General features: G+C 33.4%; 2 protein-coding genes across 2 annotated transcripts in view; one reads left to right on the forward strand and one right to left on the reverse strand.

Moving 5' to 3' along the window:
- The window catches only part of LOC100367184 (H(+)/Cl(-) exchange transporter 6), a 44,081-nt gene that overhangs the window by 12,783 nt on the left and 17,365 nt on the right, over nucleotides 1–13,933 (forward strand). The window contains exons 7-13 of the mRNA XM_002740854.3: nucleotides 27–153; nucleotides 722–768; nucleotides 918–1,003; nucleotides 1,647–1,760; nucleotides 4,571–4,734; nucleotides 6,779–6,869; nucleotides 13,299–13,455. Of these exons, the coding sequence (XP_002740900.1) occupies nucleotides 27–153; nucleotides 722–768; nucleotides 918–1,003; nucleotides 1,647–1,760; nucleotides 4,571–4,734; nucleotides 6,779–6,869; nucleotides 13,299–13,455 (786 nt within the window). The remainder of the gene's footprint in view (nucleotides 1–26; nucleotides 154–721; nucleotides 769–917; nucleotides 1,004–1,646; nucleotides 1,761–4,570; nucleotides 4,735–6,778; nucleotides 6,870–13,298; nucleotides 13,456–13,933) is intronic.
- Nucleotides 5,163–9,627, reverse strand: LOC144364597 (E3 ubiquitin-protein ligase TRIM45-like). The gene has a single exon (XM_078014514.2). It carries the CDS (start codon nucleotides 9,600–9,602, stop codon nucleotides 7,434–7,436), a length of 2,169 nt encoding a protein of 722 aa, XP_077870640.1. The 5' UTR covers nucleotides 9,603–9,627; the 3' UTR covers nucleotides 5,163–7,433.

The following is a 13,933-nucleotide window of genomic DNA, read 5'->3' on the forward strand; positions in this document are numbered from 1 at the left end:
TGTACAAATAATTTTTGATTTTCTAGGTTTATTTGTTGGTAAAGAAGGTCCCATGATTCATAGCGGTGCCATAATTGGGGCTGGTATCCCACAATTCAAGAGTATCACGTTCAAAAGATGTAAATGTAACTTTCCTTATTTTCGAACTGATAGGTAAGTTGGTATCGATATTTACAGACCTCAATAATCTAATCAATTAAGATGACATCACCATGGTTACTTACTGTGGTAAGCGAATTTTTACTAGATAAATTGCTTTATGCAACTATAGTTTTTCTGAAAACTAGTTGAAACTGTGTTTTCACTATACTTGCTAAATTAACTCTTTGAAAGCCAGTACAAAGCTATGTTATCTCAATTCTTGCTAAATTAGCTTTCTGAAAGCTAGTGGAAAGCTATCTTATCTCAATGGTTGCTAAATTAGCTTTCTGAAAGCTAGTAAAAAGCAGTCTTATCTCAATTGTTGCTATATTAGCTTTCAGAAAGCCATTGGAAAGCTATCTCATCTCAATTTTTGCTAAATTAGCTTTCTGAAAGCCAGTGGAAAGCTATATCTAAGTTATCATTACAATGCAGGGTTCTTGCTATAATCAATCATACATTCAATTTACATTACCAAGATGGCTACCTTTTCCAAGATATACATCTTTATTCACCTCAGCCAATCTGGTTTCAGGTTTCAGTCATGCATTGCATAAAATATTTTGTTTTACTTTTCCAGGGATAAAAGAGATTTTGTGTCTGGGGGAGCTGCTGCTGGCGTTGCAGGTATGTTGATACATCATAGGTACTGTAAAGAAGTACCTAAAGACAAATGTCATTATGTCTGTGAATCTTGAAATATGTTTTGGTATCAAAAGACTTTCTGCATAACCTTCCTACCAACCTAAAATCCCATGGTGATTTTATTATTTCAGCTGCATTTGGTGCCCCAATCGGTGGTGTTTTATTTAGCCTTGAAGAAGGAGCATCTTTTTGGAATCAGAGTTTAACATGGCGAACTGTGAGTAAAAGTTTGTTCTGATCTTAACAGATAATGAATGACATATCATAATTTATTTGTTTCTCTGGCTCAATAGTAACAAAAATAAAAGTAAAATGTCATTGCATCACATCCATATTATTAGTTCTACATGCATTAGCCAATTTTGATTCAAAGACGAAACATAATGCATTTTTTAGTCTCTGATAATGCAAACAGAATGTTTAATTTATTTTGGCCGACTGGCAGCCATTTTTTTTTATTTGAACATTGACCATTTCTCAGGAATAACTAGGCCAATTACAGTTAAACTTGGTTTGAAGTGCATTTAATTTGTTTGGTTTCGTAATACACAGAGTCTTGTTTCTTTATGTTTCAGCTCAATAGTAACAAAAATAAAAGTAAAATGTCATTGCATCACATCCATATTATTAGTTCTACATGCATTTGCCAATTTTGATATAAAGACATAATGCATTTTTTAGTCTCTGATAATGCAAAGAGAATGTTTAATTTATTTTGGCCGACTGGCAGCCATTTTTTTTTATTTGAACATTGACCATTTCTCAGGAATACCTAGGCCAATTACAGTTAAACTTGGTTTGAAGTGCATTTAATTTGTTTGGTTTCGTAATACACAGAGTCTTGTTTCTTTATGTTTCAGTTTTTCTGTTCCATGTCAGCTACCCTGACGCTGAATTTCTTCTTATCGGGGGTAGACTACCAGAGATGGGGAGCTTTGAGTCAGCCAGGCTTGATAGACTTTGGTGTTTTTAAAGTGAGTATGTATGCATGTAGTATACTGTGTATGTAATTCTCTTTGTAGCACAGCGGCATATATTATGAAAGGTTGTATGTTGAATCATTTCTCAAAGAAAGGAAGTATAGATCTGAGGGCCATAGGATTTATAAAGCATTGTGGGATAGTTTTGCCAGGTTGCATGCATAAGCAGACACACTTTGTGATTGACGGAGTTGTGTTTGTTTCGGTCAGAATGATCCCACAATTCACTATGATTTGAAATTGCAGTATGGTCTGTTGGTAATACTGTGAAACTAAAAGTAAGATTCAAACGAGTGTACATGTAGGGCAAAAACTGGTGTGTTTAAAGCACTCTCGCTCTATTTTCTATCTCTGTCTCTCCTTGTGTTTCTCTCTTTCCCCCTGTTTTCTTGACTGGTTCTTAGCTCTACTGTCATCGAAAATGTCAAAGCGAAACTATCCATTAAGTTGATTGTCATCTGCCACTATCAGATTTGTTCATTTTGTGGTATCATTAATTCTCTAATTTTAGTGATTATTTTTGTCATTTTGGGTGCAAATTACTTTTATGACTTGTAAACCGCTGCTCCAATTGCTTTCATTAGCTCCGCTGTCGATGAAGTCGAGCGGAGCTTATAGTATTACTGATTGTCCGTCGGCGTCCGGCATCTGTCGTCGCTGTCGCCGTCGTTAACTACATTTCCAACTTCTTCTTAAAAACCACAAACTGTATAGCTGTGAAACTTTCTAGGAAGGTACCTTGGGTGTTTCTCTCTCAGATTTGTTCATTTCGTGTGGATATGTTCAATTGTCTTATTTATAGCAATTATTTTTTGTCATTTTTGGTCAAAAGTGATATTTTCGTCTTCTTGTTAAAAACCTCAAGTCTGATTGCTTTGATAATACATATATAGGTACTACATGTGAACCTCTCTCAGATTTGTTCATTTCGTGGTGATATCTTTAATTCTCTAATTTTGGTGAATATTTTTGTCATATTTGGTAAAAAGTGATATTTTCGAATTCTTGTTAAAAACTGCAGGTCCAATTGCTTTGATATTACATATATAGGTACTACAGGTGGTCCTCTCTCAGATTTGTTCATTTCGTGATGATATCTTTAATTCTCTAATTTTCATGATTATTTTTGTCATTTTTGGTAAAAAGTGATATTTTCAACTTCTTGTTAAAACCACAAGTCTAATTCCTTTGATATTATATATACTACATAGGCATATAGGTAGACCTCTCTCAGATTTGTTCATTTCGTGATGATTTTGTTCTTCAATGAATATTTTTGATAAAAAGTTATAAAAAGTCTGATTGCTTTAATACTATACTATACATATTGTTCATTTTCGAATGATATCTTCTGTTCTTTAATTGCAATGTGCCTTGATAACAGCGGAGCTATTTCAGCCGACAGGCTGCTAGTACTTGATATATGTGTACCTTGGATGGACCTCTATTAGATTAGTTCCATTTGTGGCATTACGGCAACACTACCGGTAATTCACAGGCATATCCTTCAACTGTAGTTGATGAATCCATTACTTGGGTACCGGTACTATTAAATTTATTCTTATCAGTGATAAGATAAATATTTGTGTTGAGACACTTATACTAGAAATGTTATAACACTTTAGGCATTCCTTAACCTGCTTTTTCCTCCCATTCTTGAATGCAGTTGGGTCTAGCTGATAATGCGACCAGCTTAAATCTTAGCCCGACTTAGTGTAGCCTGAACACGACTTGTAATGTTTTATGCAATTATGTATGCCTGCCTTTATTGAAGTGGGAGGTTGTCACCTGCGCATCGGCGGGAATTGAGTTCCAAGCGATGATAACAACACATGCTAAGAATGAAAAGGCTCATGGGTAGACGATTGTTTGTAAACAATGACACACTATGGCCAACTGACACATGCGCAGATGACGACACCCCCGCTTTAATGCAAGGCTCTGCTGAAACAGTGGAGCTATTTCAACCATCATGTTGCTTGTCATGTGTACTAGTAGCAATGTGCAAATCATTAATTCACTTTGCATATCAACAATTAAAATAAATAAACATTTATTAGCTCCGCTGTCGACTTTGTCGAGCGGAGCTTATCATATGAGTGATTGTCCGTCGTCGTCGTCCGTCGTCCGTGTCAATGTTTTACTTTTTCGACTTCTTCTTGAAAACTACAAGCCTGAATGCTTTGATACTTGGTGTATATGTACCTTGGGTAGACCTCTCTTAGATTTGTTCATTTCATGTTGATATCTTCAATTTTCTAATTTTGGTGAATATTTTTGTCATTTTTGGTAAAAAATGATATTTTCGATTTCTTGTTAAAAACCGCAAGTTCGATTGCTTTGATATTACATATATAGGTACTACATGTGGACTTCTCTCAGATTTGTTCATTTTGTGATGATATCTTCAATTCTCTAATTTTGGTGAATATTTTTGTAATTTTTGGTAAAAAGTGATATTTTCGACTTCTTGTTAAAAACCAATAGTTCAATTGCTTTGATATTACATATATAGGTACTACATGTGGACCTCTCTCAGATTTGTTCATTTTGTGATGATATCTTCAATTCTCTAATTAATTTATTTTGGTGAATATTTTTTGTTATTTTTGGTAAAAAGTGATATTTTCGACTTCTTGTTAAAAACTGTAAGTCCGATTGCTTTGACACTATTCATATTGTTCATTTTCTAATGATGTCTTCAGTTCTTTAATTGAAATGTGCATTGCTAACAGCGGAGCTATCTCAGCCGATAGGCTGCTTGTTTATGAACATGTTTTCATAATTTCTATTTTTATTTTCAGTGTGAAGGGGAAAACCAATGTAATTTATGGACATTTGTAGATTTGTTGATATTTATTTTAATGGGAGTGGTCGGTGGTTTGCTCGGTGCATTATTTAATTCTTTAAATACGGCGTTATCGAAGCACCGATTGAAATATGTGAACACAAGAAGTAGATGCGTCAGGTGAGTGTCTGTTAAAATTCAATTTTTCGTTCACAGTGAGTTCTCATGTCATGTATGAAATCAAATACCAAAACCGTACAAACAAAGTTCAAAGCGTTGTAGTGAAGTTAAACATCGTGTGGGATTCGTCAAGCAGGAAAGTATTTTAAGGGTATTTCCACGCCTAATAATGTACGTGCTATATACATTTGATGATGGTGTTTGCTTGTGCGATCATTTGTCATCTAGGATATGGGTAAATCTTTCAAAAATATTTCTTCATTTATGGCTGACTACAGATTAAAGATTTGAACGGTTTCACCATTTTACGCCATAAAACTGAGAAATTTTTTAGAATTGTGGGTATCACCAAAATTATATGCCTTCACAGTGAAATAACGTCTTTACCTTTCAACACTTAACAAATCAAGTCATTGAAAAATACTTACTTTCTTGAGTTTTAATTCATCCATTTATTCAGAATCCTGCTAAAAGGCTTCACAAACAATTAGTTAAAACACAGTTGCTTGAATGTGGGGTTGTTTAGTAAATGAATATTTAAACGACATGCATCATACTTCAAATTGTTGGTAAACATTGTATTTTACATACTTTACAAAAGATCGTTATCAAATACGAGTAATACATGACATATTTAATTTGCATATACTATATTTGGTCTATTAAAAGTTCATGTACACCAAAAATTGCATTCATAATTAATCATTAAAATCTGAACTTGACATCAGTTTGCCACTTTGTATATATCATTTATTGAGAACACACAACATCCTTCTGAAAAGTTGAGAAGGGTTACATTTCTTACATTGTAAAACTAACAAAATTCTCACAATAAATTGACTAATTCTAATAAGCTAACAACTATACTACAACTGTACTATTTCAAAATATCAACGATAAAAAAATACTACAAAATTACAACTATAAAATGGTCTAGAACTATATTATAAATGATGATGGTTATGCTGTTTATGTTCAAATCATTATGCAAATATATGTACTTTGTTAGGCCTTCAACACACAGTTACAATTGACCATTTTCCATTCAGTGCGAGAATCACGCGTTATGCGTGAAATCGAACGTAAAAACAGGACAAACAAAGATCATAGTGTCGTAGTCGCGTCAAACATCACGTGGGATTCGACAAATGCGAAAATATTTTGGGAGGCATTTCCATGCTTAATACATGCTGTACACATTTGATGATAGACAATTTTGATTAAGTAAGGGTATTCGAAAGCAATATTCCTCTGTCGAAGATCGGCCGGTCAATGTAAGCTAAGAAATAAAGAAATTCAAGTTCAAAATCAAATCGTTCGATTTTTGCAGCAGACGCTCGACACGCGTCTTTCATGCATCTCGCAAGATCTTGCAGTTGAACAGAAAATTACCTATGAATATGGCATGTTTAAAATACACGTCTCTGACTGCCCTAGAATTATATTACACAGCTGACCACAAACAAAATAGCCACCAGCCAGCCATCATTAACCAAACTGAGAAACAAAATTTGGTATATGTTCAATTCAAAAAATACATTAAAATTTTGCAATCACAACTGAAATACATGTACCAAAAATTTTTTTCAAAAACGAGGTGAATTGAAAGAAGTCACAGCTTTTGTTTTTGTCAGAATGTTTGTAAAAAATAAATCTAACTTTGATGAACAATACCAATCCATCGATTTTGCAAACAAATTGACTAGAGCCTTTTTTCTTTAATTTTGTGATGTTTACATCATATAGTTTTTTGATTTCATTAAAAAAAAATAGTCAACTGGCTGCCAATTTGTTGTTTTATTGTGTCCTACCATTTCTCTGATACATTTTACTCATTTTGTTGAATACAATTCAATTGGTTTGATGAAATTCGATGAAATTTGAAGTGACAGCCATTTTCTTTTAGTTTACAATTGACTGATGTTTAATTTTGTACAAGTTTTTATAAGCAAGAGAATTTTTTGTTTTGATGAAATTTCTTTTGAGTTCTCAAATGCCAATTAATGCAAATACAATCAGTTCTTATTAATTTATGCTCTCACAGAGTTGTAGAGGCTGTGTTTGTTGCCATGGTAACTACCACATTAGCATTTGTTGCAGCGATGACACTGGGCGAGTGTAAAGAAATTCCAGATGTAAGTATTTAATTAAAAAAAAAATGATGTAACTATAAATCAAATCTTACAAAATAAGTATTCAACATGCTGCCACAAGATTCATTATTAAGTAAGTTAGGTGGTATTGTGAAGCTACTCAGGTTATCAATTAAAAATCACATTGAATATGAAGAGATAGGATAATACAGCCACAAGTTTCAAACCAGCTTCTCACATATGCAATATCAGATATTTTTTTTATCACAATCATATCATTCATTCTCAAATTTTAATGAGTATCATGTGGGGTTTACATGCCATGGTTACTATGTTACTATGACAACATCAACACTTCAATAGCATCAAATAATCTTAAAAATACAAACTTGTAGATCGAAACTAGTATGAATTGAAAATGGTGACATTATAAACATTTTTTTTATGATTTTGAATATACATATTATATACTGTTGAATTCATTTTTCTACAACTGATATAGACGGTAATGGCCGCCAAGATCTATTCCTGACACATGAAGTTATCTAGAAGAAAGCTTCTTTGTGTGTGACAAATTCAAATTGGCTCAAACCTAACAAATTAGCTTCACTCTACAAACACTTTGATGCAATTATCCACTACAGCTATTTTACCATCATTACACACTGCTACACCACAGGGCACACTCAGTCCATCCTTGTCACTATCAATCCTGCAAATAAACTGACCATAGCTGTCATACTTTGTGACTTTATTCTCACTACTCACATAGACATAATCATTCTTATCTATGGCCACTCCCCTGGGATTACTCATTGTACTGTCACCCATGGAAGAGAATTGAAACATAAACTTGTCATCAGAATTCAATACCTGAATACGGCCGTTGTCACGATCTGCCACATACATCATTCCTTTACTATTCATGGCTAACATGCATCCATTGTACTCACTTTGTTTAGATCCTTTCTTCCAAAATGACTTAATATACTTCCCACCCTGTGTATACTTCCTAATACAATGCTTACTCCACTCACTCACATACACATTCTTAGTAACAGGATTAATTGTAATTCCATATGGATTATCAATTTCAGAGCTTCCAAACTTTGTAATTATCTTTCCATTTTCATCACTCACAACTATTTGTTTGTTATTATCATCTGTCATAAAGTATGCATTATCATCTGATATTGCGACATCCCATGGTCTGAAAGGCTTTACAAACTGATCTGTAAATTCAAATGATTGTTTGTAATTTCCGTCTCTGTCATGTATGACAACTCTTTTATTCAATCTATCAGCTGTTACAAAGTCACCATGTTTGTTAATGGTTATTCCCCAAGGATTGTTCAGCTCCCCTTGTCCTGCTTTTCCCACTGTCTGTACCAATCCTCTTATAACAGGTATATTGAATGGTGATCCTTGTATATGTTGGTTACCAATCGTCATGGCAACTTCCTGTATTCCTTTCATCTTTCCTGTTATAATTACTTGATATGTCCCATTGTTATTTTCTGTAACATCAATATCTTCCCATGATGCATCATTGATTCTTGTTTTTACCTTGACATCTTGACGGGGAATGATTTGTTTCCCTCTTGAATCTCTGGTTGTGATGAGCAAGTTGACAGATTCACCTTTCATAAGTTGTTTTGGAATGTTGTCGATTGTGCATTTGGATGAACAGGCATCAAATTTGATGACTCCTAACAATTCACATGAAGCAAGGTAACTTCCGGACTGAAACTCGATGATATCTTTCATGATTAGTGGGTTTGATTCCATAGCAACCAGCTGCATAATCCGTGTTCTAGTTTCAGTTATGGTAGAAAGTATGTGAACTGCATTCCCATGATGCACCATTGTGTCTAGATAATGGTGTGTATTAATAATGTTGCCATGGTGAAACTCCATCTCATCAATAGTCATTGCTGCATCTTTTAAAGCCATCCTGGCACTTTCATCCAAGGCATCTATCAGCATCTTTTCCTCTTCCTTCACTCTCTCCATCACTTCCTTTGCTCTTTTCCTAACTTTCATTTTCTCTGCCTCACACTGCTCACTGATTTCTTCTCTTGTAGATTCAGCAGCAGCTTTTCCCTTCTCTACTTGCTTCTCTTTAATTTTTAACTGTCCTAACATTTCCCTCAGTTGTGTCTTATACTCATCTGCTACTTTCTGCAAGTCTCTATGGACATGTTCAGGAACTCTGTGTTCAACTATGGTACACTCAACACATACAGGTACTTGACAAGTGTCACAGTAGAATTTCAGCTGGCTGTCTTTATGATCACTGCAGAAAACTTTGGACTGTACTGTGAGGTTACTCTTAGATTCTATCTCTCTGTACTCATCCATTTTTAGTACTTGGTGACTTCGGAGAGGTGGAATATGTTCATGCATTTCAACACAGACGTCACAGCTAAACTGAGGACAGTCTACACACCTGTGAGTTGCTGTCTTCTCTTTGCATATCTCACACATTGGTGGGTGGTCTGTACTCTGCTGCCCCTGTCTCTGGAACGTGTCAAGTAGGCTTGTTAAAAAGAAGTTGGATTTTAGTTCTTGAATAGGTGTGTCACACTGAATTCTGCATGTTGCACACTTCAAAACACCTCCAGATTTGACCTTAAAATCAACCAAACATTGCTCACAGAATGTATGAAGACATGGAAGAGCTTTAGGATTTTTGTAAAACTCCAAACAGATGGAACAACTGAGGAAATCCTCACCAAGTTCGTCTAGGAGGGACTTAGCTGCAGCCATAGCCATGGTGGAATTTTTCTAATAATGAATGTGCTGTACTGATGAACTGCCTAGAAATGCAACAATTCACACTATGTATTTCATTTTTCCGGGTGTTTACAATGACTGGATGGCAAAAATGATTTACTGCGTTTCAAATTATTGCCAGCCTAGGGGGTCTTCTCTATATCGACAGTGTATTCACTGCTTGGATTCATGCCAAACACCCTGTCACAGAACTTTGTTTATGCACAATCCCTCAACTGAGGGACTATGGCTTATAGTACCGGTAACCTAACTCCACTTTCACCCACCATCAAGCTAACTTGACTCAACAATGGTCAAAACAATTGCTGTAAAACATGTTGAAAAGCGCCATGCAATTTTAGCAAATTGTGGTAAAATGAAGTAATGGCTAAATGTTGATTTAGCAAATCTCTCTTGTCATTTTTAATTTCCTGTTTTCACAATACTTGTCTGTAGCACGCCAAAACAAATGCGAAGTTATCACCTCCATAAAAACAAAATTTGATTCTGTTCGCAATGATTAAAAACTGATTCAACAGGGATTTGAAAAAGCGGGTATTGTTGCTGCGTTACATCCAGAACATTGACCTTATATATTGTGACTCAAAAATTACTAAGTACTACTAATTTCCGTAGTAATACATATATCAGTATCACTTCATTTATATATTTTCATTGAAATAATAACTACAATGAATACGTTTATTTTTTGTGTTAATTTACTTTTCAATAAAGGGTATCTATCATGTCAGTACGTTTTTTTGTGTTGTTTACAAAGTGTGTGTGAAGAAAAAAGATGTTGTTTGGTGGCCATTTTGAATTAATAATAAATTCATTCGCGACATCTTGAATTAGCGAATCAGTTCTCTTGCTAAATTCGCTAAAAAGACATGCTCGCGAAAAAGACATGTTTTACAGTATTTTTACTTAACATATATCTTTTACTTAAATTTCAACAGTGTTAATAGTGAATATTTTTCCAGTACCAGCCTAATTGAGGTTCAATACTTGATATGTATCCTTAGGTGGGCCGCTATCAAATTTGTTTATTTCGTGAAGATAACTTATTAGTTTCCGTTCGAACACAGTTCGTGCATGTATCTTAGAAATGCCCAAATCATAATCAAACTTCAAACATACATCATGCATGATATTATATGCACGTCAATTTGTTTCACGATCTGATTCAAGATGGCCGAATGGTGGCCATTTTCGTGCTAAAAATCATCATAATCAAGCATTTCTCGGCTGTTTACAAATAGATTTTGTTCAAACTTGGTATATACATTAAACATTATGGGACGTTGATGCAAACAATTTTATTTTTCAGATCGGATTCAAAATGGCTGACTGGCGGCCATTTTGTTTTAATGAATGGGCTTCTAGACTTGCTTTCACTGATTATGTTCAAATTTTTAATATTCATTATACATCATGTCATAGATATACAGATATACCCTTATTGGTTTGACGATCCTATTCAAAATGGCCAAATGGTGGCCATTTTTATGCTAAAAAAATCATCAAATATCAAGCATTTCTGGCATTCATGAATGGATTCCGTTCAAACTTGGTACATACATTAGACATTATGGGTTCCTGATGCACGTCATTTTATTTTTTCAGATCGGATTCAAAATGGCTGACTGGTGGCCATTTTGTTTTAATGAATGGGCTTCTAGACTTGCCTTGACTGATTATGTTCAAATTTTATATATATTCGTTATACATCATTTTATAGATATATACATGTATTCGAAATGGCTGATTTTGTTTTAATTAATGCTGTTCCAGAGCAATATCTCCCAATATGGACAAGTACTTGTTTGACGATCAGATACAAATGTGAATCATTTTAATGTTAAACAATCATCATAATCATATTCCTGACATAGTTATATTCCAGCTATATTACTATAAACAAAACTATATATCTTAAATTTGATAACTAACGAGGACTGTGCCATGCATGGCTTGTTTTTTCTACTATTGTTTAACAATTATTTTTTTTTTACCAAAAAAAAAGTATTTTGTGCTTGTTGTAAGCTTATGGGAACTGAGCAGGTGGAACAATTATGCATAGAATAGGCTGCCATTGCCGTAAATGGACTTCTAGAACAGTGAAAAATATAAAACAGCCGAGAAAACAAAAATACTGAAGCAGACTGAGAATCTGCTGCCACTAGGTGGCGCTATATTGCGGTGGCTACAACAGAGAAAACTGAACAGGCAAATCTATATCTATATATTTTCACTGGGTTTAAATTTCGCTGATTTACCATTTCAGGCATATTCAGTGGGTTTTAAATTCACAGTTTTATCAATTAGATAATGTGTTCTACGCTAAATTTTACAGATTCACTGGGTTTTAATTTAGCGCATTTTCCAGTCAGCAAAATAAGAAAAATTAAAACCCAGTGAATAATTAATGCTTTTACAGTATGTGCAGCGATTAACCAAATTTATGCTGAAAACAAATTTAACACAATTATTTTGACATTTGTTATGTATCCACAGTCCCTCTATCATGATAGAGGGACTGTGTATGTATGTACATTTTTTTGTGTGTTTGCTCTATATAGCATTCGTTTCAAATTACATTACCGGTCCTGAGCATTACGTCATGTGACTCATTGAGTAAATAAAAACATCACATTTGTAATTATAACCGCAATAGTGTTGAAATAATTTCTCAAACGTTTTGTTTAGGCAAAAAACTCTCCTGAGATTCACAACAAATCATTGACAAATAATAACGGAGGAGTGCAGTTAGTAAAATACTATTTATGCTCTTTGCAAATTTTTTTCATTTGATATATTTGAATCACTGTAAGAATTTCTATGATCACATCGGTTTTATTTTCAGTAAGATATCGGCCAATATTAGACGTACTATTGAGCTTCGTCAATTATAAAATCAATCATAAAAACGCCCTTGTTTTCTCAGGAGACTAGAATCAATTTTGTCCATAAATTTGGACAATTATTTTTGCTATATTGAAGGTATTTAACACTTTAAGTGTATTGTCAAGTTTTGGCACTGTCTACAAAATGATGGTGTAAAAATCAACAAACCTTTTGATCAAAAACCAAAAGCAATATCTGTATGCGTTGTCCAAAATGATGACAGAGTTTAGTGACAATTTAAAATCCATATTTTGCAAAATTTTATGAGTTTTTCTCTAATTTCTTTGATTATTTTGGACGTTTCAATGTTTTTGAAAAAAATATATGAAATAAATATTGGAATTTTACTTTCTAAAAGTGATAAATGTTGATTTTCTTGCTCAAAGAGTTAAAAAAATAATTTGAACCAAATTTTGATATTACAGCATTTTGTAAATTTGACCAGCAACTGAATTTACTGAAATTTTATTTTAATTTATAATTATATTAATTAATTTAATTAAATGACTTTAAACAATTTATCATCTCACACATCTTTTGTTACAGTGTCATGACTTAGTCAAAGTAATTTGTAAATTAAAATAACTGCATTTTCGATGAAAAACTTTCACAGGTTTACTGATCAGATTTTGAGAGATAAAACAATGATTTAAATATTTTTACATAGATCAGGGGCACATATCACAGAAACGGACGCTCAAAAATAAAGCCATGCAAACAAGGGCTATAGCATTGCATGATACTTATATTATTTAAATTGTTATTTATAATATCCCAATTTTTTTTTAGGCAAATTCAACTTTTGTTGACAATAACACTTACACTATAAGTGAAATAGAAGAGTCCGTCAGAACGTTCTTTTGCGATGATGGCTATTACAACGACATGGCTACTTTGTTTTTTAATCCACAAGAAACTGCTATTAAACAGTTATTCCATCAAGACGGTAAGTGAAATAATTTCCTATTAAGATCATATTGAAACGGGTATTCAGTTTTCCATGATTTACACACTTAAATTTTTTTTGCTGTTGTTCACAAAACTAACATAAAACAGTTCATAAATTAATAAACGCTGCTCGGACTGATAAATGCGATATATAGAAGATAATATTTTGTAATCGTAGTCCTAAGTAACTATTAAAAATAGCTTAGACGTTTTGAGCAATGGCTCCTTATCAATAACATAGAAGAAAATGTTTAAACGTAAAAACATATGGTCACAGAACTGCTTGTCATGTGAAAACAATACATGTAATAAAAAACATGAAAACAACAATTTGAGTCATTTAACATTGGGGTCTACGAGTAAAGGAAGTCCAAAAATGTAGTGAAAAAATATTATGTTATATAAGAAAGATAACGTTAATTGTCATAAATTATTAGAAGAATTCAATTTATTTTCTATGAAATAATGTATTCCTA

Source organism: Saccoglossus kowalevskii, chromosome 15 (genome assembly GCF_978046115.1).
Source record: "Saccoglossus kowalevskii chromosome 15, keSacKowa6.1, whole genome shotgun sequence".
NCBI classification, from domain to species: domain Eukaryota; kingdom Metazoa; phylum Hemichordata; class Enteropneusta; family Harrimaniidae; genus Saccoglossus; species Saccoglossus kowalevskii.

Excerpts from the sequence above, each read along its gene's own strand:
- LOC144364597 (XM_078014514.2), bottom strand. The coding sequence starts at position 9,602 with ATGGCTATGGCTGCAGCTAAGTCCCTCCTAGACGAACTTGGTGAGGAT.